The following is a 22715-nucleotide window of genomic DNA, read 5'->3' on the forward strand; positions in this document are numbered from 1 at the left end:
GACAAGTCCCGTTCTCCTCTTAAAACTCCTTCAGATGCGGACTGAATAATTCTTTCTCCTGTGGAAATAGTTATCTCCAGTCCTAGTGGTAATTAATTGTAGACTCCTTTTTCTTGTGAGTCTTGTTTCTATTGTTAACCAATTACCACATTTTTGACATATTTTGCTGTTCTTATAATATTTGATTGCCTTTTTTCATCTCTTTCTCACTAGCTTCCTACTTTATTTCCTCTCTCTTTCACTCTGCCTTCTGTTATTTCTCTGCTTTATAATATTACTCTTTTTTCTTCCTGTACTTATTGCTCTCCATGTTACAATTTACTGCATATTTTTTAACTGGTTTTGCAGTTACTTGGGTGCTTTGGCGTCTAATTGTTTGATTATAGTTGTATTATTCTATTTGCACGCATGCATATTGGTCTATGCTTTTTTGATATGCACATGATATGCCTTATGCTCTTAGGTTACTTTACATCTAATTATTATTAGACCTCTCTTTTTAAGTAATGTTGCTTCTCAATTTCTATTTTGTTCTTTCTACTCTTCTATTGTACCTATATCTTTTTTTTTTACAATGCTCTTCTGGGCTTTCCTTCTATATTATTACTACCTTCCTAATCTTTTTTCTCTTTCTGTGGGGTCTTTTCCCGCGGCGGCGCTCTAGTGCGCCCAGACCCGCGGGTAACAGTTTACGGTTTCTTGTTCTCTACTTGCTATTATTCAATATTTTATAGTTTTCTTTATTATTGTATCGCTTCTCTAAATCTCATCTCCTTTCTTCATTACTCCTTTTACTGTTTCCTTTAGGTATCTCACCTAAATCAGAGTATCGTTTCCACTTATTTTCCTTCTGTTTTCCCCTCTTTTTGTCATTTCCTTTCCTTTTTCCTTTGTCCGGTTCAACACGTTGTTTTGTGCTTCATTCTCCTGTTTCTGATTATTGCTTTATTCTAATATGGCACAAGCACATTCTCTTAATGCAATTACTTGGAATGTACATGGCCTCACCCATTACATAAAACGGAAGAAAGTACTCTCTTATCTCCAGACTAAACATGTAGATGTGGCCTTGCTTCAAGAGACCCATTTGGATGCTCTAGAATCAGATAAACTTTGTAGAGACTGGGTGGGCAAGGTTATCCATAGCAGCATCCAGCAAGCTGATTCCACAGACGCAGGCCCCCTCCGCAAGTGTGGAGTTGCAATCCTCCTTCGCAAATCCCTTCCGGTCACTGTCTCTAAAACATGGTCAGATGTAAATGGCCGCTATGTATTTGCTAAACTCAAAATTGGAGAGTCTCACATTTGTGTAGGGTCTGTTTGTGCCCCCACGGGTACCAAAAAAACATTCTTTCTTCAACTATCCCGCCTGCTGCTCGAGATTAATGCATCGCAATATTTGATTGGCGGAGACTGGAATGTAACGCAAGACTCCATTCTAGACAAAACTGGCCCATTAGATAGGGGCAATGCGTCAGATAGAGCTTTGTTAGGGGACATCATATCAGATATTGGGTTGGTTGACCATTGGCGTTTCAGTCATCCAACGGATAAGGAATATACTTTCTTTTCATCGGCTAATGGTACATTTTCTCGTCTTGATTATTTCCTCGTCTCACATAACGCAGTTCAATTGGTTACAGATTCCTGCATTCTGGAAGCGGCCTTGTCTGACCATTCTCCGGTTCTCCTTTCCCTTGATTTGGGACTTTCTAGGCCTGGACGTAAGCCCTGGCGAATGAATATCCAACGCCACAGGACTCCTACTGGTAAATCCCAACTGCAATCACACCTTCAAAATTATCTTTCTATTAATCAGGGGTCTGTGGCCTCCAGCAGGACTCTTTGGGCTGCGGCGAAGGCTACTTTGAGGGGATAATTAATGCGTGATGCAGCAATCGCTAATAAGCAAAATGCAAAGAGACAAGTTGAGCTCGAACATGACATACAAACCTATTCTCGCCTGTACACCACATCTCCGTCCTTACAAAATCGTAAATCACTTGAGCAAGCCCGCATGGCCTTAAACAGTCTTTTTACATCTAAAGCAGAATACGCTTTACAGAAAATGAAAGGTCGTCATTACGAGCAAGGGGAAAAGGCGGGAAGGTTATTAGCTGCGCAGTTGCGTCAGAGGGAGGCGTCTATGGACATTCCGGCCATTAGATCTGCGCAAGGGCACTTGTGCACAAAGCCTCAAGACATTGTTAATGAGTTCGCCTCCTTTTACGAATCCCTTTATACTTCTGATAATCAAATGGATTCGGATAAGATGACAGCATTTCTTGCAAAGGTGCATCTTCCTTCTCTTTCGGCGGATGGCAGAGCCATTCTCGAGGGTGAAATAACCAGGGATGAGGTTTCTAGTGCGGTCGCTGCCCTGCCCTACCACAAGGCCCCTGGAGAGGATGGATTTCCTCCTGAATTTTATCGATGGGCAGGTCATAATATTATTGACACTCTACATGCCGCATTCCAGGAGGCGGACAGTGCATCTTCACTGGAACCCCTTTCTAACAAGGCTATTATTGTTGTGCTTCCGAAGCCAGGTAAAGATCCCCAGCTTTGCAGTAGTTATCGTCCCATTTCTCTGTTGAACTCTGATATTAAAATCTTGGCTAGTATTCTTGCATCTCGTTTGCGTAAAGTCTTGCCTTCTTTGATACACCATTCTCAAGTAGGCTTTGTTCCGGGACGTTCTTCCCGGAACCATCTGCGTTCTCTGGCCCACGCACTGTGGTCGGCTCAACATCTTACGGAAGATGCGTTAGCCCTTTCACTTGACGCAGAAAAAGCATTCGACCGCATCGAATGGAATTATCTCTTCAAGGTCATGGATAGATTCGGTTTAGGTACGAAATTTATTGATAAGGTACGCTTACTATACGATCACCCTTCTGCCCAGGTAAATTGTGGTGGGTTTCTGTCTGACACCTTTACGATTAAGAGAGGGACACGCCAAGGTTGTCCACTACCCCCCCCTTCTGTTTCTTCTGGCTATGGAGCCTTTGGCTGCTACCATTCGTCAATCTGATGAGGTCTCTGGTGTCCCCCTCCCAATTGGACATTCCAAAATATACCTGTATGCTGATGATATTTTACTCACCCTTACTCGTCTTCCTCGGTCGATCCCTTCTCTTCTTCAAATTATTAATGATTTCTCTTCCTTTTCAGGTTACAAGATTAATTGGGACAAGAGTGAGGCTTTACCCATCTCTAACGGTACCACAAAAGCAGCCATTTATGGATTTCCTTTTCACTGGCAGCCTTCACGCCTTAAATACTTGGGTGTCCTCGTTAATAAAGGGTTGCACGATATGGTTGCAGATAATTTGTCTCCTCTTATCTCCCAAATGCAACGGGATTTTGATAAATGGAAGGCTTTGGGTCTTTCTCTTTGGGGTAGAACCCAGGCTGTTAAAATGGTTACTCTTCCGAGGTTTATATACATTTTAGGTATGCTTCCCCTACAGATCCCTTTATCTTTACTTCGATCAGTAGATGCCCAGATTAAAACTTTCATTTGGGGTACCGCTAAGCCTCGCCTTGCTATAGCTAAGTTAAAGGCTCATCAGTTATCTGGTGGAATTGGCCTTCCATCCATTGAACACTACTCTTTGGCGTTACATATTTCCCAAATCTCATATTTTTTACCTGGTATCAAAGACTTACCACAATGGGTTCAAATAGAACGACATCTTCTATCCTCAGAATCGAATCTTACTCCTCTGTATGGTAGTGGCACTAGTCGTCTTGACTCAAAAAATCCGATATTATCTGCCATGCATAAATCCTGGCAGAGAAGTCATAGATTATTAGGCTCAAATCCAAGAATCCATATTAAGGCCCCCCTATGGAATAACTCGGGTATCCGTATCAATGGTCGTATGTTATCCTGGCCTGAATGGCGAGCTGCAGGTATCCTCTGTCCGGATCAACTTCTGCATGATGGGGATTTTAAGCCATTCTCTCAGCTTAGTGTAGAATTTGATCTTCCCCTTCATCATTCTTCCAAATACCTTCAGCTTCAGCAATGTTTGAAGACCCATATGGGATCACCACCGTGGCTTCTGCAAGACTCCCCTATATTATCCTATTTGCACATCTGGGGGAAATTTAAAGGTGTTACTTCTGGTATATACAAAAAAATTTCGTCTCATCTTTTTTCTAAAACTCTTTCACACGATCTTCAGCGTAAATGGCAATCTCGCCTCTCAATCTCCTTTTCCGATACTGAATGGGATTTGCTTCTGGAGAGTTTAAATAAGGGAGCTCGAGAATCAAGGCTCAAATTTTGTCTTTTCAAAATTCTGCATGATTGGCATTGGTCCCCAGTCAAATTACACCAAGCTGGTCTTCTTTCTCATTCTAATTGCTGGAGATGTTCCAATTCAGGTTGTGATATTACTCATATCATTTGTGAATGTCCTAGTATCCAATCCTATTGGACTTTTATTGGTGCTACTTTGAACTCCACTATGCCCTTAAAATTGCCACTCACACCAACTAACATTCTCTTGCATGATTTACGTCACTCCCCAAAGCTCACGAAACCACAACTCCGCCTTTTTCATACCTCACTTGCTACTGCCAAAATATGTATACTGCGTCATTGGAAATCATCTTTACCTCCCTCTCAGGAAGATTGGTTGGTGGCAATGATGCAAACTGCCTCCCATGAACGCACAATTTATAACCTTCAGGACCAAGCTGACATTTTTCTCCGAATTTGGTCTCCATTTCTTAAATCAAATGCTGCTGAACCCCCTGCCTCCACTTCTACCCAAGCACATTAATCAGCTTTTACTCTTATCTGTCCATTATTTATTTCTTCTTTTTTGCTTTCTCCATCCTTTGCTTCATCCGTTGATGTGTTCTTTTGTCTTGATCCAATTATTTTTTCTTTGTTTTATTTATTTATTTTTTCTGCACTTTTTATTTTCTAGGTCTTCCCCCTCTTCTTTTCCTTATATCTTATTTTTATTATATATCATTCTATGTCTTGATCTCATTGTTGCATTAACTAGTATTTATTTATTCAAATGCATATTTATATCGTATTTATTCATCAGTATCTTTTTTCCACTATTCCTTTCAATATGGATTTATTTTCTCTTTATTCATTGTTGTATATGCTCTGATGTATTCGTTTTATAAAAACTCAATAAAAAATTTCAACACAAAAAACATCAAACACGGCCGCAAAATGCTGGAACAATGACGCGGTCGCGTATAATACTTAAACGCGACTGCGAATGCAGTAACCAAAGGCGCGGCCGCGTTTATGAACAGACGCGGCCGCAACAGAAGATTAAAGACGCAGTTGCGTGCAATCCTCATCTTCTGACAGAGATCCCCCAAAAATCTGAAAAAAATCAGATAAGGAGCCAGCTAGCCATTCCTCCTCTTACCAAAAGTTTGATTCACCACCTCCATCTGCTCCTCATACCCCATTCATGGAACCCTCTTCAAAGACAAATCGACTGTCGATGGCACCATCAAAAAAAGAACTTACCATTAACGGCATCTACGTTGCCAGGAACATCCACATTGTGGACGGTGTCGACAGGGACATCCACTACGTCTACAATCAAGACAACAATGGCAGCCGCATCGACAACTACACCGCCATCTGCATCGATGAGACCGTCTCAGATGACGAAGATTTCCTCGCTGACCACTTCGCCGTTGATGGCCGCACCCACTGCTGTCCCATCAGCGAAGATTCCTGTCAGGGCCGTGTCATTGGCGCATCTGTCGACGAGCCTGTCAACGGGGGTGAAAAGACAATCTGTATATTCCCAGTAATCTCCACTGCCTCCAACACGCCTCCTGGACTGTCAGGGTAACTTTGGCCCTGCATACAGTTTTTCACAGTTAAAGGTAAAGTGTTAGGAATCAGAGGACTCCCTTGTTGAAAAAGCCATCTGCTGACCCTCTCATTCTTTCTAATTACCGTCCTATTTCCCTTCTGCCAATTTTTTCCAAGATTCTAGAGAGTCATATTCACTCTTATTTTGCCCAATTTGTCGAACAGAATAGAATTCTTCATCTTTCCCAATCCAGTTTCAGGTCCAATTTCTCCACTGAAACCACTCTACTAGGCATCACAGAGAAGCTTCGCCACCATCTTGACTGTGGAGAAACCATGGCGCTTGTCCTGCTCGACCTCAGCGCAGCGTTCGACACCATTTCACATCTTACACTTATTAACACTCTAAAATCCTTGGGCATAGGTGGCTCTGCTCTGGACTGGATCATTTCCTTCTTGAATGGTCGCATCTTCCAGATTTTTTCAGCCACTAACAACTCTAACACTCATTCCTCCCCCATGGGGTACCCCAGGGCTCCCTACTTAGCCCTCTACTTTTTAATCTCTATGTAAAGCCTCTAGCGGACATCGCTGATCAAGCCGGCCTTACTCTCTTTTCTTACGCAGATGACTCTCAAATTATCTTTTCTCTCTCTTCCGCCGATCCCAATTCAACATCTGATTTACAACTTGGCCTGAAGAACATCGCTTCATGGATGGCTCAACACCATCTTAAACTCAATGGTGATAAAACCGAGGTCTTAATCCTGGGTAAGGATAAAGACCTCTGGGGTCCATCTCACTGGCCTACCAAGATGGGTACCCCCCCAGTACCCTCTAATCATGTACAGAACTTGGGCGTCTACATTGACGACTCTCTGTCTTGGCACCAACAAGCCGTCAGGGTCGTAGCCACATACATGCTTTACCATCTTGAGATGGCTGCGAAAAATCATTTGGATGCTGCCCACTACCACTCAAAAAACAGTGGTCCATGTCCTCATAACCTCAAGGTTGGATTACGGAAATGTCCTACTGCTCGGTGCCAACAAGTCTGTAACCCGTAAACTGCAGCTGGTTCAAAACGCTGCAGTCAGACTTCTTTGCAACATTCCCAGAAGCTCGCACATCTCTGGCTACCTCCGCGATCTTCATTGGCTTAGAGTGGAAAATCGCATAAAATTCAAAGCCTTGAGTTTTATGTTCAAGATAAGGCAGGGTTTAGCACCACCCTACCTGCATACTCTTGTTAGCCCTTACATTCCTACGCGTCACCTCTGTTCTTCTACGCTTGAGAAATTCACGATCCCTCGTTTCAGACTTGCCAGGATGGGTGGCAAGTCCTTTTCCTACCTTGGCCCCACCCTCTGGAACACCTTGCCACTTGCCACTCGAAAAGAAACCAACTATATCTGCTTTCGTAGATCCATAAAGACCTGGCTGTTTAGCCAGTAATTTCTCTCCTTGTACTTCACCAGCTTGTTTCACTGCCGTCCTGGCGCCGGGAAACCCTTTTTGGGTAGCTGTCGCGCCTTATATATTTAACTATAATAATAATAATAATCAGAACGTGATCAGTCAGCTTAACTTGAAGGCGATTACTCTTTCCCCGTTTGGGGACATCCCTCTTTTCAGGAATATGATACGCTCCAGGAGCGTTACCCATAAGAGGAGCTAGAGGATGAGCAACATCACGTTCACAGGCTTATTTATGATGCTAAATGACTATTACAAGCGGTTTCATTATGCCTACTCTGCGCAGCAACCTCTGCCGAGGCAGGAAGTCCCTAACGCTATTCCTGCTCTGCAGAAGACACCTAAGCCTCAAAAAGACAGACCTATACTGCTGCCAGTATCTATTCTGGATACTTTCGAGGATAGCGATAACCAGGTATTAGAGGTGGGTGAGTTCCAGGCAGATTCCAATGTCCATGATGAGTGAGATGATTACGTCACACCAATGCCAGTGTCTCCTACCCCACCAGCAGCCGATTCTCTACCTGTGGATATCGGCTGTTTTCACAGCCTGCTTGAGAGAGCGTCCAAGCGCTTTGACCTTCCTATGCCAGCTAAACAGACTGAGTGATTCCTCTATGATTTTAAAGCAGGAACACAACTCACCACTCATGCTATCCCTATTTAGGATTTCTTTTGGCAGGAAGGCTTAAAATTAATGAAGACACCAGCATCTGTGTCGGCTGTGATTCAAAAGCTTGACAAAAAGTGCAAGGGTCGTGAGGGTTCCCCTGCTTGTCTCATTGGTCACCCTCGGCCAGATTCGGTCATCATGCAAGCTGCTCAGAGAAGAGCAACACATCCTTCCTCGCTATGCAAAGCCCCTCCGGATAAGGAAGGCAGCAGACTTCACAATATAGGCAAGAGGTTCTGCGTAAAGGCAGCTACTTCAATCAAAGCCTCCAATGCCATAGCTATCCTTTGGCGATACTACCAGCAGATGAGTATCTCCCAGAGGACAAGGAAAAAAGATGCACAATACATCCTGGTGCAATGTGAAAAGGCCTCTTCCAAAATCATAGATGTGGCCATGGATGGATATTTCTTCCACAGCCTTCAGGCAGAGGGCTGGAGCGGCAGTATTGAGATTGGCTTAAAGCGACTACATTCCACACAGAGGTACAGGCCAAAATACTGGACATGCAATTCAATGCAGAGAAACTTGTTGGAAAAACATGTCAACAACGCCTTGCAGTCGATCAAGTCTGATACAGACCCTGCTAAGTCGCTGGGTAACTAGCAGCAGAGGCAGTTTCAGCCCTTTGGGGGTTGGGATAGAAGCCAATATATATCCCGACGGCAATTCCAGCAGAGGTTCCAGCTCTACTCCCAACAGGGTTTTCACTTGCAATATTCATCTCAGTCCTACAGGCCAACCACAATATCCTCATATTCCAGACAGCCGAAGCATCGATGTCCATTAGCAGGTGGAAAGTCTCAGGGAGGCTAAAAGGAGACAATGAAGTACCATAGACCCCTGTCACCACATTCCCAGTTCAATTCGATCATACGTTATCCAAATTCTTCAATCAGTGGATGCTCATATATACCGACATATGGGTGTTAGGCGTATTCCAGCACGGTCACACCCTAGAATTTGTTCAAAAGCCTCCAAATTTTCCTCCATGAAAGAAATCACATTGTCATCTTCCAGTGCTCAAAAACGAAATCCAATTGCTTCTCTCAAAAAAAGCAATAGAGGTGGTGCCACACAGTCAGTGCAACCCAGATTTTTATTTCCACTTCTTTCTGATCAAAATGAAGTCAGGAAAGTGGAGTAATGAATCTCAGGCTGTTGACCAAGTTAATAAAAAATAACCCTTCAGGATGCCATCTAGTCAGGAGATTTTGCAGCTGTTGGACACAGGGGCTATCTCTCTACCCATATCTACTGGACGCATATTTTCACATTCCAATACATCGGAAGCACCAAAGGTTTCTCAGGTTCAAGATGTCAGGGTGCCATGATCAATTCAAAGTGCTCCCCTTCGGGTTCAAATCAGCCCTCAGAGTATTTACCAAGTGCATGGCGCCAGTGGCTGCTTCTTTTCGACGGTCGGGTCTCCAGGTACTCCCCTACCTGGACGAATGGTTAATCACAGGTCCCTCCTTCCAGTCCGCAATAAGTCCACAACTTTTCCAATCTCTAGCCCTCAAGCTCAACAGGGAAAAATCATCTCTCCTCCCCTCCAGATCCCTGGTGTTTCTAGGAGCAATCCTGGGTATTAAGCTGTCAAACGTCTTTCCCACAGAAAAAAGGATTTCCCACTTGCAGGCAATCATGCTATCACTATCTTTAAAACGGTTCATTTCTGTAAGGCCATAAAAATCCATGCTGGGGATGATGTCATCCTGCATCCCGTTAATTTCTAATTGCCCTCTACGCATGAGACCTCTTCAGGAACAACTCGACACACAGTGGACACAATATTGGGTGTTCTTTTGAGGACATGATTTCGATAACCTCGGAGATGAGGATTTCAGTGTCCTGGTGGATGGTCAAAGAAAACATCTCACAAGGTCTCTCCTTCCTGCATGCTGTTCTCCAGGTGGCGATGAAAACAAATGCCTCCATGGAAGGATGGGAAACCAACCTAGCAGGACATAGAGGTTCACAGGAAGTGGTCCTGTCAGGAAGCATTATGTCACATAAATCTAGATGTGAAGATGGTCTTTCTCTGTCTTCAAACCTTTCTTTCAAGGTTACGAGGCACGTCGGTTCTCGTCAGGACAGACAACACTACCACCATGTTTTCTCTGCTGAAACAAGGAGTGACAAGATCACAGGTTCTCTCAGCCAAAACGTAGCAAATATGAGAATGGATGATAGCTAACAACATCTCATTTAAATTGGAGCATGTCCCAGGGGTACATGACGAGTGGGCCGATTCCCTCAGCAGAATAAACAAGCAATGTCATGAGTGGGAACTCAGCAAGAGGCAATTAAAAAAGGATTTCCAGTCTTGGCGGTATCCTATCCTAGATCTATTTGCTACATACCTCAACAAAAAATGCAAGTTCTTCGCCAGCAGATTTCCCCAGTCAGGTTCTTGGGGGAATGCCTTCCACTTCGCATGAACAGGCAAATTTGCGTACGCGTTTTCCCCATTTCCACTCATTCCAAAGATCCTACAGAAAATGAAAAGAGAACTGTGCCGGCTCATTCTTATTGCCTCGGAGTGGGCGAGGCAGTACTGTTACACCAAGCTTCTTCACCTCTCAGAGTGCTCACGTATTCAGTTCCAGCAGATGGAGGATCTCCTCTCAATGAGCCAAGTGGTTCACCTGCAAATTCACACTCTCAGTTGATCTTTCTGGCTCCTCACCATGCTGAATTCAAAGCTCTAACAACTTCTGATGAATGCAAATCTTTCATTCAGAAAGCTCATGCTCCTTCTAAAATCAAATGCTACTTAGCAAAGTGGAAAATATTCTGGTGTGTTTCACAGTCTTACCATCCTTTCTTGTGGACACTTGATCAGATTCTACCATATCTAGTACATCTCGCCAAATCAAGCCTTACGTACACATTCATTCATTATTTCATTATTCACTCACTCAGTCATTCATTACATTATTCTGTTTAGTAGTTGTTTACCAGTTTGAGTATTTTTATTATGGTCGCTTAATGCTATGCTATATCTCTCTTAATTTTGGACCATTTCAATGTCCTTGTTTTGAATAATTGTATTTAAGTTTAAGTCTCATGGTGGGATGGTTCGCCTTGCCCACCACCATTATTCATTGGACACAGCTAACTAGTCTGATGCAAGCATGTGAATCTACAAAAGGTATAATACGGGAGAAAAACAAATTACTTACTTGTACACTGGGGTTTTCCAGTATTGATATATATTATAGATCCACATGTGACCGTCCTTCCTCCCCTTTAAGGCTCACCAATTGTATACCTCTATTACTTTATTTACACTTTTGCTCGAAAACAGAGGTATGGTGGCTCTGCAGGGGGTGAGTGATTCAGGGTCTGTGCTCTGATTGGCTGGAGTTTGGGTGTATTGAATCAATTTGAATTGGCTACTAAATGCTATTGTTTTTTAAGTGGAGTATAAATGCTAATTTTTTTTATTACTGTTACTGGGGGACTGCCACCATGAGGACAGGTACGATTTATGCATTTGAATCTATAAAAAATATAAATACTAGAGAACTACAGTGTACAGGGAAGTAACTTGTTTTATTTCAGTTAAGCACATTCCAAATACAATTGAGCCAGAGGGAACATATGCTCAGTTTCTCAGAGTGTCTTTAGATGGCCGGATGTCCCTATGATAGTCTCACTCCCACATGCTTTCTCCTCCATGCAAAGGCATGGCCAGCCACTGTGACACTCTGTTAACCAAGCAGTATGAGCTCAACTTACTACCCTCTCTCCAGAGAAGCAATATGGACTCTCCACTCTGAGAAAGTATATATCCCCTTTTCCTGCCCATCTCCATGGTGGAAGAGCACATTACTTTAGAGTTTGGATGAAGATTGTAGGGAGTTTCTCTTCAAGTCAAATAATATAAATTATATTTTTCATTCATTCAGAAAGTCTTTATTTATGATTATTCATCTTAAAAGACATGCTATAAAAAGCGGTTTAAAATACAACAATCAGGGTAAAACATCATATTGGCGATTTAATAAACACAGTTCATTAAAATATAAAATAGTCATAAAATCAGCTTATAAATAAAATGGTAGGGAACTATGATAAACTACGATCCTCCACTCTTTTCCCTGATAGCCCAGGACCAACTGAGGAATTTAGCTACTCCAACGATAATTAAATCTTTGTCACCAATTTTTAACAGCCTTTTAGCAAACAGGGCAGAGGATGTACCCAATGAGCGACATAAAGGTTTAAGCCAGGTGTTTCTAGGTAATTGATAAGCTGGACAAACGTAGAGGAGGTGGCTTATATTTTCGGTATGTTCAGGGCAGAACGGACACCTGTCTCCCAAGCCTACTTTCCATTTTCTGGTAAAATCCCTTAGAGGGAGCGTTTCCACCCTGAACTGATGAAACAGCCTACGATCTCTTGGTTTGGTAATCAAGTCCCAATAGATTTCAAGAGAAGGTTCTTCTTTAAAGTCCAAGAAGGCTCTGGTCAAAGGAGAGTCCAGTAATGTAGTATGCCTTCTAGATTTGGCCATGCACCAGAAGGCCACTCTTAAATCTGTTTTTGATGGAATAACAGTAGATTCCGGGGAAAACCAGAGGTCTCTCATGCCCATATCGATAAGGAGGTTTTTAATGGTTTTTAGCCATGAGATTTTATTATGATAATCCAACCCCCTTACTTCAAGAAGGGCCTTAGAAAAGTGGACTAATTCCTGGGTAGACCACAACCTTCTCCAGAAATACAGCATTTTTAGCTGAACAACATCCTCAATGGGATTACAGCCAAGATCAAACAGTAGGGGAATTCGTGGGGTTGATTGTGGGAGGCCGACTAATGATCTAAAAAATTTATTCTGGGCCAGTATCAGGTCGGACAGATTACAATTGCCCCAGATTTCTGCACCATAAAGAACGGCAGGAGCTATTTTCGTTGAGTACAGCTTGATTACTGGGGCTAAGGGTTTGCTGAGGGATAACCTATGTTCTCTTAGTAGAGCTCCCGCCAGCTGTGAGTGTTTCAAGGCCAAGAGCTTCATCTGGGGTGCCCAGCTCATTTTTTCGCCAATGGTAATGCCTAGGTATGTAAAGACCTTGGCCTGCTCTAGTGGCTTCCCCCCCATAGAGACTTTTGCCGACACATCACCTGCCCCATGGAGGACCATAAATTTTGTTTTATCCACATTAATCTCTAACTCATGTTCGCTGCAGAAGGCCTCAAAACGAGATAGCGCCCGTTGTAATCCCTGACGAGTTTTGGATAATATCAGGGTGTCATCAGCGAACATGAGTAGAGGTACCCTTTGTCCATCCAACTTAGGTGCATCGGTGGGGTGCTCCTCAAAATAGTGTACTACCCCATTAATAAACAACGAAAACAATGTAGGGGCCAGGACACACCCCTGGCGGACTCCCTTCTCGGCCTTAAATCTTTTAGTTACTTCACCTGTTTTCCCCCACCGGACCTGGGCATAATTAGAGCTGTGGAGCTTGACCACAAAGTCAACTAATTCCCTGGGCATCCCTAACCTTAATAAAACTTCCCATAATTTTGGTCTTGGGACACGATCGAATGCGGATTTTAAGTCCACAAAGGCTGCAAAAATGAGACCCTTGCCCAACAGGACCTCCTTCCAGTAAATTAGAACAAATTTAAAAACCTGGTCCAATGTCCCCATGCGTGCCCGGAACCCAACTTGAAGAATAGATAGAATCTTGTTATCATCAATCCAACTATGTATTCTACCTAAAATGACGCGAGCGATGATTTTTTGTAGTGCGTCAATAAGGCTAATTGGCCTGTAGTTACCTGGTGCGGAGCGGTCTCCTTTTTTGAAGACCGGAATTATTTCAGCGCCGGACCAGGATTCGGGGAAGGAAGTTCCCCCAGCCAAAGAATTCATTAGGTTAGTGATATAAGGGACCCAGAGATCATTATCCTGTCTAAACAGGTCTGCTGGAATGCAGTCTGGACCGGGGGCTTTACCACTTGGTATGTTTTTCAGTACCGCCTCGATCTCCTTGGTACTAAATCTTAAGGGGACCTCTATAGTTATATGTGGGGTAGCAGGCCTAAGAGTTCGTACTAAGCCCTGCTGATATTGTGCCTCATAGTGGGCAACCATTATATTTCAATATTGGACTTCCCACTCAGATTATTGAGTGAACGGTTTTCTTGTAGTTTTGCAGGCATCCTGTCCCAATGCCTTCTGCCACATTTCCCCTTCTCCCAAGGAGAAATTTTACAGAGATCAGCCATCCAACAGTCTATCTCTCCCACACCACCAATTCTGCTGAAGTTGGACTTTGGACTTTTATTTCTACAAAGAGAACTGCCACATTTGCCCCTTTAAAGCTTCATGAAAATAGATCCTGCTTAGCAGCTGTGCACAATGTGACTTCACTTTAGAATGTTTTTACTGTCTGACCACATTTTTGTTATTTATTTGAAAACTGTGAATCAGGGCATAGAGATGTAATTGTAAGTATTTTGCAACACTAATTATTATTATTTGTTTTATAGCGGCTGGGTTCTTTGATGGTATAGTGCAATCTGGAGCTTCACCGGAGGGAGGCGAGCAAGCCCAGATGCAGGAGCAGACTGTCACCGAACAGGAAACTCATGAGCTTCGAAAGGTATAAATATAGGAATGTACCGCCATATTCCTTTTAATAATGTTCTATTATGATACAGCAGAACAAAACATACAGAATGGAAGTTAAAAAATAACAAAAATATATCAAGTGTTGCAAATCAAGTATTTAAAGAATAGCAGTACTCGCATATTAACATAAAAGATCATGTGTGAGAATTTTAAGGGAGAAGAAAATAGAGTGAGAAGGAAAGAAATGAATGGATGAGAAAGAAGAAAGAAAAATTATGGCGTAGGACTGTAAAATAGTTGTTATTTAGTAATGTTATTAGTTAGAAGGGCTAGGGAGATAAATAAGTAATAAAAGGTAAGCATACACCTCATTCCTAATGCTGTTTTTAAGATTGAACTCGGAAACAGTATTCTTATCACATGTGTGGTCCCACCAAAAATGAAGAGATAATTTTGAAAAGGCCTTTTAAGAAGAAGTTATTTGTTTAAAGCAAATTTCATCAAAAAGGTCCAATAATGTAACATTGTAAGTAGGTTCAGAACGAGAAATTGACTATGAACTCAGGAATACATTCTCACAGGAAAGTAGTATGTTACCTTTTTTGAATCTCAGAATGTTTAGAGCATACTGATTTCATTAAGAATAAACAGGCTTAAAATGTAATAGCATGTGTATTAGTGTACCTTCTTTTATTTTGTATGACTTACATAAATTAGAAACAGAATTATCAGATCTGTTAATTGAACTTTTTAAATAAGTAATCTAATACAAATAAAGAACAAGTATTGAGTAAAAATAGTGACTTAGATGTTCTAAATGGCGTAAGCCAAATTGTACTCCAGAATTCAAATGTTTATTGAATGTAAATTTGCGATTATAGCAGTGGCATCTTTGGTCAATATGTAATGTAAGTTAATTTTCCTTGCACCTTGTTTTGTAAGGAAATCCCAATGAAGATCATGACAGGTTAAAAATGTATACACATATAAATACATTTATTCCACTTAATGTCTAGCCAAGGGTTTCAAAACGGTGGTAAAATGTGTTTGCACCGAGAACTGCCTAAACTTACCACCAAGGTCATAAAGTAGTGCAAATCAAAAATGTTTTGTGATCTTAATGATGGACTTTCCCCACCTTTTCTTTTGCAGTGATAGATAAAATATGTACTTTTCAGCGAGTGAAATTTAGAACTATGGCCTATTTTTAAAACGTTGTGAACGCAATGCGTAATTGAAAAATATGTTTATTTTAATCTCAAGTTACTGTTAACAAATATTAATTGCACTAGTAAGTTGATATCCACTAGCCATCACAATGTTTCGTTGTGATTGATAGCAATCTGTTAGCTAAGTGACAAGTGCACATGTTTGTAATGTCCCACTATCACTTTGAAATGTTTAGATACACAGGTAAAGCTCTTGTGAATTACGTGTGAGTGGAAATGAAGAAAGCAGGATATGTATGTCTGCAGCCTTACTCATTTGAAGGTTCCTTATAGTAAAAAAAACTTTTTCCAAACTTGTTTTGAATAGAAGAGTACAGAACTGAAACCTCTGAGCAACTTAAATTGGAGTTTGAGTTAGAGCTCTGCTAATAAATCAACTAAACACCAGTTTAGAAGCAAAATACAACTTTTGAACTGTGTTAAATTTATGACTTAGATGTATGTGTATCATACAACAGAGAGGTCTATCCCTTCATAAAAAGACTGCTTCAGCCCTACTTCTAACTCTGAAGGTTGGGGGCTTCCTTTTTTTTAGAACCCGCACCCACACACACACTGGCTAGTGCCATGCTTCATCATGTGGTTCTCACCCGGCTTAGTTATATCCATCGTGCAGGCTCAACCCCAATTTTGAAGGGAGAACTTTGATATTTACCCAGAAAGATTTTTTCATAGGGATCTCAACAAGGTAGTTAAAAGTGCTTGCTAATAATCCAGCACAAAGCGTTTACCTATTTTTACCAAACTTCTTGTTCCTGTAATCTGCAGGAATTTTGGACATAAGGAGTCAGGTGCACTTCGAGGCCGGGACGCAAGGAGAAAGTGTGATGCTGGGTCTGACCAGCCTGTGAGTCTATACATTGATGTGTAAAAGAAGCTGGATAATTTCCTGAACTTCCAGCTATCCGAATGTTAGAATGGATAAAGTGTGAGTGTGTGCATGGTGTGACTCACACGTACACTTCTAGTGATAGACATTAACATTAGGACTCAAGGTATACTAGTGGGATCTTGTTGGTCCTGATGAAGTTTGGACATCTCAAAACTGAATGAAACATGTTCATCCTTTTGATGCAGGAGCACAATTTATACTTCTTAGTCATCATATTTGTTTTTAATCTTGCCAAGGGTATCCTCTAATAAATTATTTGTAGGGGAATCTTAACTACCGTGCTGGAGTCTACGTAAGAAAATGTTCTTTCGGAGTAAATATAAAAGTGCTCCCTCGAAGGATGTGGTTGAGCTCACCTGGTGGAGATGTTACACCAGGTGAGGACCCGATGGTGAAGCATGCCAAGCGCTTAGTGTATGGGTGGTGTATGGGTGAGAAGCCTCAAAACAATAGAGTAATTCACAGACCCTAAAGGGATATAACAGTCTTTTTATGAAGGGATAGAGCTCTCTGTTGTATAATATAGATTATTTGGGGAAACTGAGGGACTGGTCCTTTATAGACCTTTCTCCCTCCCTTCCTTCTACAGATATTGGATAGATGTATAGACAACCTGATCATGAAAGAAGAATCAAAACCAGCGTAAAATGTGTGGAATTGGATGTAAGTCAAGGGTCACAAAGTTGAATGGTTGTGTAATTTAGCATTACACAAAATTGAGTGTTCATTGAATTCAAATGGCATGCAAAGTCAGTTTTCTTATTTATGTTTTTCTGTAGTGCAAACATAGCTAAATCGACCACGGGGTACTACATAAGGAACCAGAAATAAACATAACGATGAAGAAAAAATGTTTATAAGAATTACAAGGCTAAGAGAATGTAGCAATAACCAACGTATTCCCTTTCTTTGTGGATCTAATCCAACCAACCAACCACCTGTCGACTATTCAGTTGTTGAGAATGTGAGCCTGGACATTTCTATTCTCAAAGAGGGAAGGTTTCAAATGGGCAGCTTCAGTTTCTGGTTATATGTCAGTGTGTGACGTTGGAAGTATATATGTGATACCCAGTGGGTGACTGTTTCTTTTGATCAGCATGTGTGGATTTTGATGGGCAGTTGAATCTATCTTCAGATCGGCAGTGCATTAATTAATATACATTTGGATTTATGGATAAGTTGGTACAACTTCCAATGGGTGGAGTCAGAAGATTCTGTTGAGCACTTGCAATGTTTAAGTGGCATAGATCATGTTATGATGGAAGTGTGTGCCTTCTGCTATTTGCTTCACATTTTGAACGTTGGACACCTTTTGAAGAGGAGGAGCTTCTCCTGCATGCACAACTCATTAAAGGTGTACTCTTCTTCTGATGAGTGGGTGTAACTTCTGTAGGACAGTTGTGATTTACTAAAGGAGAGTGAAACTGTGACCATTACTACAGCTTGTCAGTTTTGGTGAAGCAGCCATTTAGTTTGAGTAGAAACTGAACTACTGAAGCTAGTAATCATAAGTTACATAACCAACAATATTTATGATAATAAACATATAATTCCTCGTAGTGGCCTATTTGAATGCAGCCACACTCTTAGGTTTCACTGATACACTTACCTCATTGTAGGATATAGAATTGCACAGCTTTGCTTTCCAGGTTCTTACTAATGGTGAAAAAAGCCCAGTTGAGTATGTGGGTCTTTGTGATATACTCAATATGATCTTTACATTTTTGTCACATTCCTCCTGTAGGTTGACTTTTTTGTTTGTAGCATGTATCACTGTAAATACACATGCCCTGAATACTCTTGCCATATCATGAGGGGCTCAGACATTTGCAAGTTTTTTTTTTTTTAAGTCTTCCGGATCTCAAGATATATAGTGACTCCTCCCTTAGATGCAAATGCACATGGGCACAACTCCATAAGATTGTTTTTTCTACCAACGGGTTCGGACATGCACATCTGAGACTCCAAAATTCTGTGTATTTCTTTGCTTTGGTTTGGGACCAGCTGGTCTATTCCTTAACTCCATTATCAGGAAAGCAACCTCTGTTGACTTCTCTAACTGTTGCCTTCCAGAGAATGATCTGAATCGACTCTGTGCACCGCAGGGCCTTGGGCTCCTTGCTGACGACGACGTTCAATGTCTTTTTCAGCAAAGTGATGAAATGAACGCCAGTTTAAAACTGTCCTCAGTGTCTCGCAAAGTTCCCCAGAACCGACTACCAGCAGGTGTGTAATCTTTGTCTCTCACCTGACATCAACGACTCCGAGTGCAAGGCCTGCCTGACCTTCCAGCTCGAAGAAGACGCTTTGATATCGGATAGAGAGATAGGAGCACACCACAAGATGAAGAGGCAGACTTCCAATGGCTCCCCTGACATCTTCATGAAGCATCCCATTCCCCGCCACCAAGGAAGAAGAGTAGGCATGCCACTCAGGCCTTACGCTTCACCAACTGTCATCTAGTCCTTAGGCCATCTTCTCCTCTGTTTGTGAATCAGAACATTAAGACCTCTAGGTTCCCATTGACTCCCGGACCTAGAAGGGAATCCTTGGGGCAGAGCGTTACTATGACTAAACTTGAATCACACATAAGGCCTCTCAGAAGGTGTTGAGGCAGAGCAATGCCCTCAAGGGGGGTTGTGCCTCGAGCCCATTGACAAATACTCAGCCCTCTGGGGACCTATTGCCTCCTGGCACTGGGTGGCATGGACCAAAATCCTTGGAGGAGACATGTTCCCTGTCCACAGGCGCTACCTTGTCCATCTCAAAAGCACTTCAGAGGCCGAAGATTCTCTCAGCGCCGGTACTAAAGCCAGCCTTTGCTTCAAAGCTGACATAAGCACCAAAAATATAATTACTGGCAAAAGCACCTACAGTTCTGAAACCGTGCTAGGGCCTAAGCCATTGGCGTCAACTATACCATCAGATCCAAAGCACACATCAGCACCCAAGCCATCGGTACTGAAGACGCCCTGTGTACAGAGCTCCCATGACTTGGATCAGTCTATCCTACTCCTTAAGGAGGAATTGTATGCAAGACAAAAATGTGTCTTTATTTATCCCCACACTGGCAAGATATCCGCAAGTTTGCCTCTGTAGGAAACTGGGTTATTGCTTGAGGGGGGGTGGAAGTCCTACTTAAACAACAACCACAATCCTTGTCAAAGTGAACTGCAAGCATCACTTAATTAATCTGTGCTTAACCCTATGGTAGGTTGGCACAAAGCACTTAGAGGCAATGTGTAAAGTATTTATTCAGCAAACAAACAGTAATAAAGTGAAAACTCAACACAAATACAACCCCACACCAATTCAGAAGAATATGATACATTTTAATAAATAAAAGGAGACCAGAATGATTAAAATCCAATAAGTAGAATACAGATAGACAATTTTAAAGTTTTAGGTAGAAATAGCGCCTAATAGCACAAAGTTCCACCTGCAGTCATCTGTTCATGTGAGATCTAGGGAAAGTCACAAGTTCAGGCCGACTACAATGGAGCGTAGCCCAGATACAGGGACCAGGTTATTCCCCGCTAAAAACGTTAAACTCCGGCAGGAGGAGTTCAAGATTTCAGGATATTACAGGAGGTTCTCAAGTAATGCCAGCCAATAATCCAGGACCTGGGGAAGCACCTCTTGAAGAAATTAAACTCACTCCAGAAGAGGCAAATAGGGCTCATGCAGGTCAGATAGGCAGCTGAAGGGTGGCCTCTGGAGCTTGTGTTGTCCCTGTAGCTCAGACAGGAGGTCAGCCAGCTGACCCCGGGAGACACTAAGGTAGCCTGGGATGAAAGGAAGATGTCCAGGGTTTCTTCTAAGAGAGCAGGGAATTCCTTAAGCAGCATGGCCACCCTGTGGGTGGTCTAAGCAGACTTCAAGCAGCAGGGCAGTCCTCCAGTAGCAGCAGCGCAGTCCTCTGTGGAAAAAGGAAGGCCTGAAGCAGCAGGGCATTTCTCCAGGTAACAAGGCAATCCTTCTTCTGCAATGTCCACAGATCCAAGAGTCTACTGAAGTGTGGCTTTGGAGGGCCAATATTTATACGTAATGCCAGCCTTTGAAGTGGGGGGATTCCCTGTACTATCCCACACCTGTTTCTGGAAACTTTTTCTGTTCCCATTTCCAGGCGCCAAGTAGCCGGGGGTGACAAACAACTAGTGTCAAGTTCCTTTGCTATGTGTGTGCAGGAGGCTCCACCCCAGCCATCCTGGCAGGATGGCCCATCCTGTCTACATCTAGGCCCCTTTTGTCTCACTGTCTGAACGGAATAAACAAACCCCAAAAGCAGATCCATTCACAGTCACGTAACCCAAGATACTGACAGAAAGCACAAATGGTTATGACAAGAACACGCCAGCTTTCTAAAAGTGCAATTTTCAGAATTGTGACTTAAAAAATCATTTGAGTTCCATTACCATATCTCTATATGCTTTCAGTCAAAAGTTATCACTTATTAAAAGCAATAAGGTAATCCAGTGTTAGTCAATGAGAGAGATAGGCCTTACAGTAGTGAAAAATTACTTTAGGAGTTATTCACTGTGTTTCACTTGTAGAACTTGTAAAACGTAGATCCATATGGCCTACATTTTAAATATAATTCACCCTCCCTCCCCCATGTCCCTTTGTAGGGCCTGCCTTAGCTGTGACTTATATTTTTTTAAAGAAAAGTTTAATTATGGGAAAACATTTAATTTGAAAGGTTGAAATGGCATTTTAAAACTGGACTACAGGCTGCAGAGGCTGGCCTGAGACATGTTTAAAAAAGCTCCATCAGTGGGTGGCATGAGTGCTGCAGGAGTTCTTGTAGTATTTAATTTACAGACCTTGGGTACATTTAGTACGATTTACTAGGGTCTTACAAGTAAAGTAAATAAGCCAATTAGGTGTAAGCCAATTTTTCCATGTTTGAAGGAGCACTTTAGAACTAGTTAGCAGGGAGTCATGATGCCACAAAATCTGGTTCAGAAATAGAAGTCAAACTTTTAGGTGAAACACTGCAAAAGGGCTAGTTCCAACAGTCTCAAATGCTGGTTGAGACTTTACCTCTCAAGCGAAAACCCACCTTCAAGGAGGAACTTGGCCTGGAGCTTCCCCTGGTGCCCAATTATAAGACGAGCATGGACAGGGGGACTAGACCTAATCTATATGGGCCTCCTCCTCAACCACCTTCTGCTGCACCACCTAAAAGTTCCCAACTTTCACTGTCACCGAATGGTTCCGCTCACTCCTCGTACGAAGAGATCAGCCCCCTTCACCCTGGTGTTCATGATACAACACCATTTATCCAGTGCCCACTGATGACCCATGGAACGACTATGATGTTGATCCCCCGCGGGATCCAGACTTGGATCTTTATCCAGCTAGGTCTTCATTTCCCAGATGCCACAAACACCTTCCATGAGGTCATCCAAAGGGCTGCGGTTTCCCACCATGTAGATGTGCACGTCCTCCATGAGGACAACAATTATTTAGTGAAAACCTTATCCAGGTCTGGTCGTCCCAGATTCCCTGGTAGTCTATATTTCACGTAAGTGTGCTAATTCTCGGGGCACAGGTAATGTTCCTAAGCATGATAAAGAGAACAAAAAACACTCAATGCTACAGAAAGAAGGGTGGTGGTCATCGCTTCCACCCTTTGGATAATCGCTAACTCTGTTGGCCTACTCTCCTGATACAACAGAGCACACTGGGATGGTATGAATGATGTTATGAATGATCTCATAAAAAACCTGCCTTACAAGTTTAGGCAGAGGAGGCAGGAGTTAGTGTCAGAGGGTCAAACCATCTCAGATGCCACCATCAGATGCACACTTGACTCTGCAGATACCGCTGCTCAGGTGTCAATACGAGTATCTTAATCCAGCACCACGCGAGCCTCTGCATTTCGGTCTTTGAGCCCGAAGTTCAACAGCATTTGCTCAACCAGTCCTTTGATGGGAAATTTATTTTTAGCTCCAAGGTTAACCAAATGCTAGAGAAAATTAAAAAAGACACAGGATAACACCATGGCCAGGATGCCCTCCAGACTTCCACCCATA

The 22715-nt window shown here is 42.4% G+C and overlaps 1 protein-coding gene across 1 annotated transcript in view; it reads left to right on the forward strand.

The window, feature by feature from the left end:
• Window positions 1–22715, forward strand: part of SNAP47 (synaptosome associated protein 47) — a 172420-nt gene that overhangs the window by 144189 nt on the left and 5516 nt on the right. Inside the window, exon 5 of the mRNA XM_085628760.1 lies at window positions 14475–14587. Coding sequence (XP_085484886.1) covers window positions 14475–14587 — 113 coding nt within the window. The remainder of the gene's footprint in view (window positions 1–14474; window positions 14588–22715) is intronic.

This window comes from Triturus cristatus, chromosome 10, assembly GCF_964204655.1.
Source record: "Triturus cristatus chromosome 10, aTriCri1.1, whole genome shotgun sequence".
Lineage (NCBI taxonomy): Eukaryota > Metazoa > Chordata > Amphibia > Caudata > Salamandridae > Triturus > Triturus cristatus.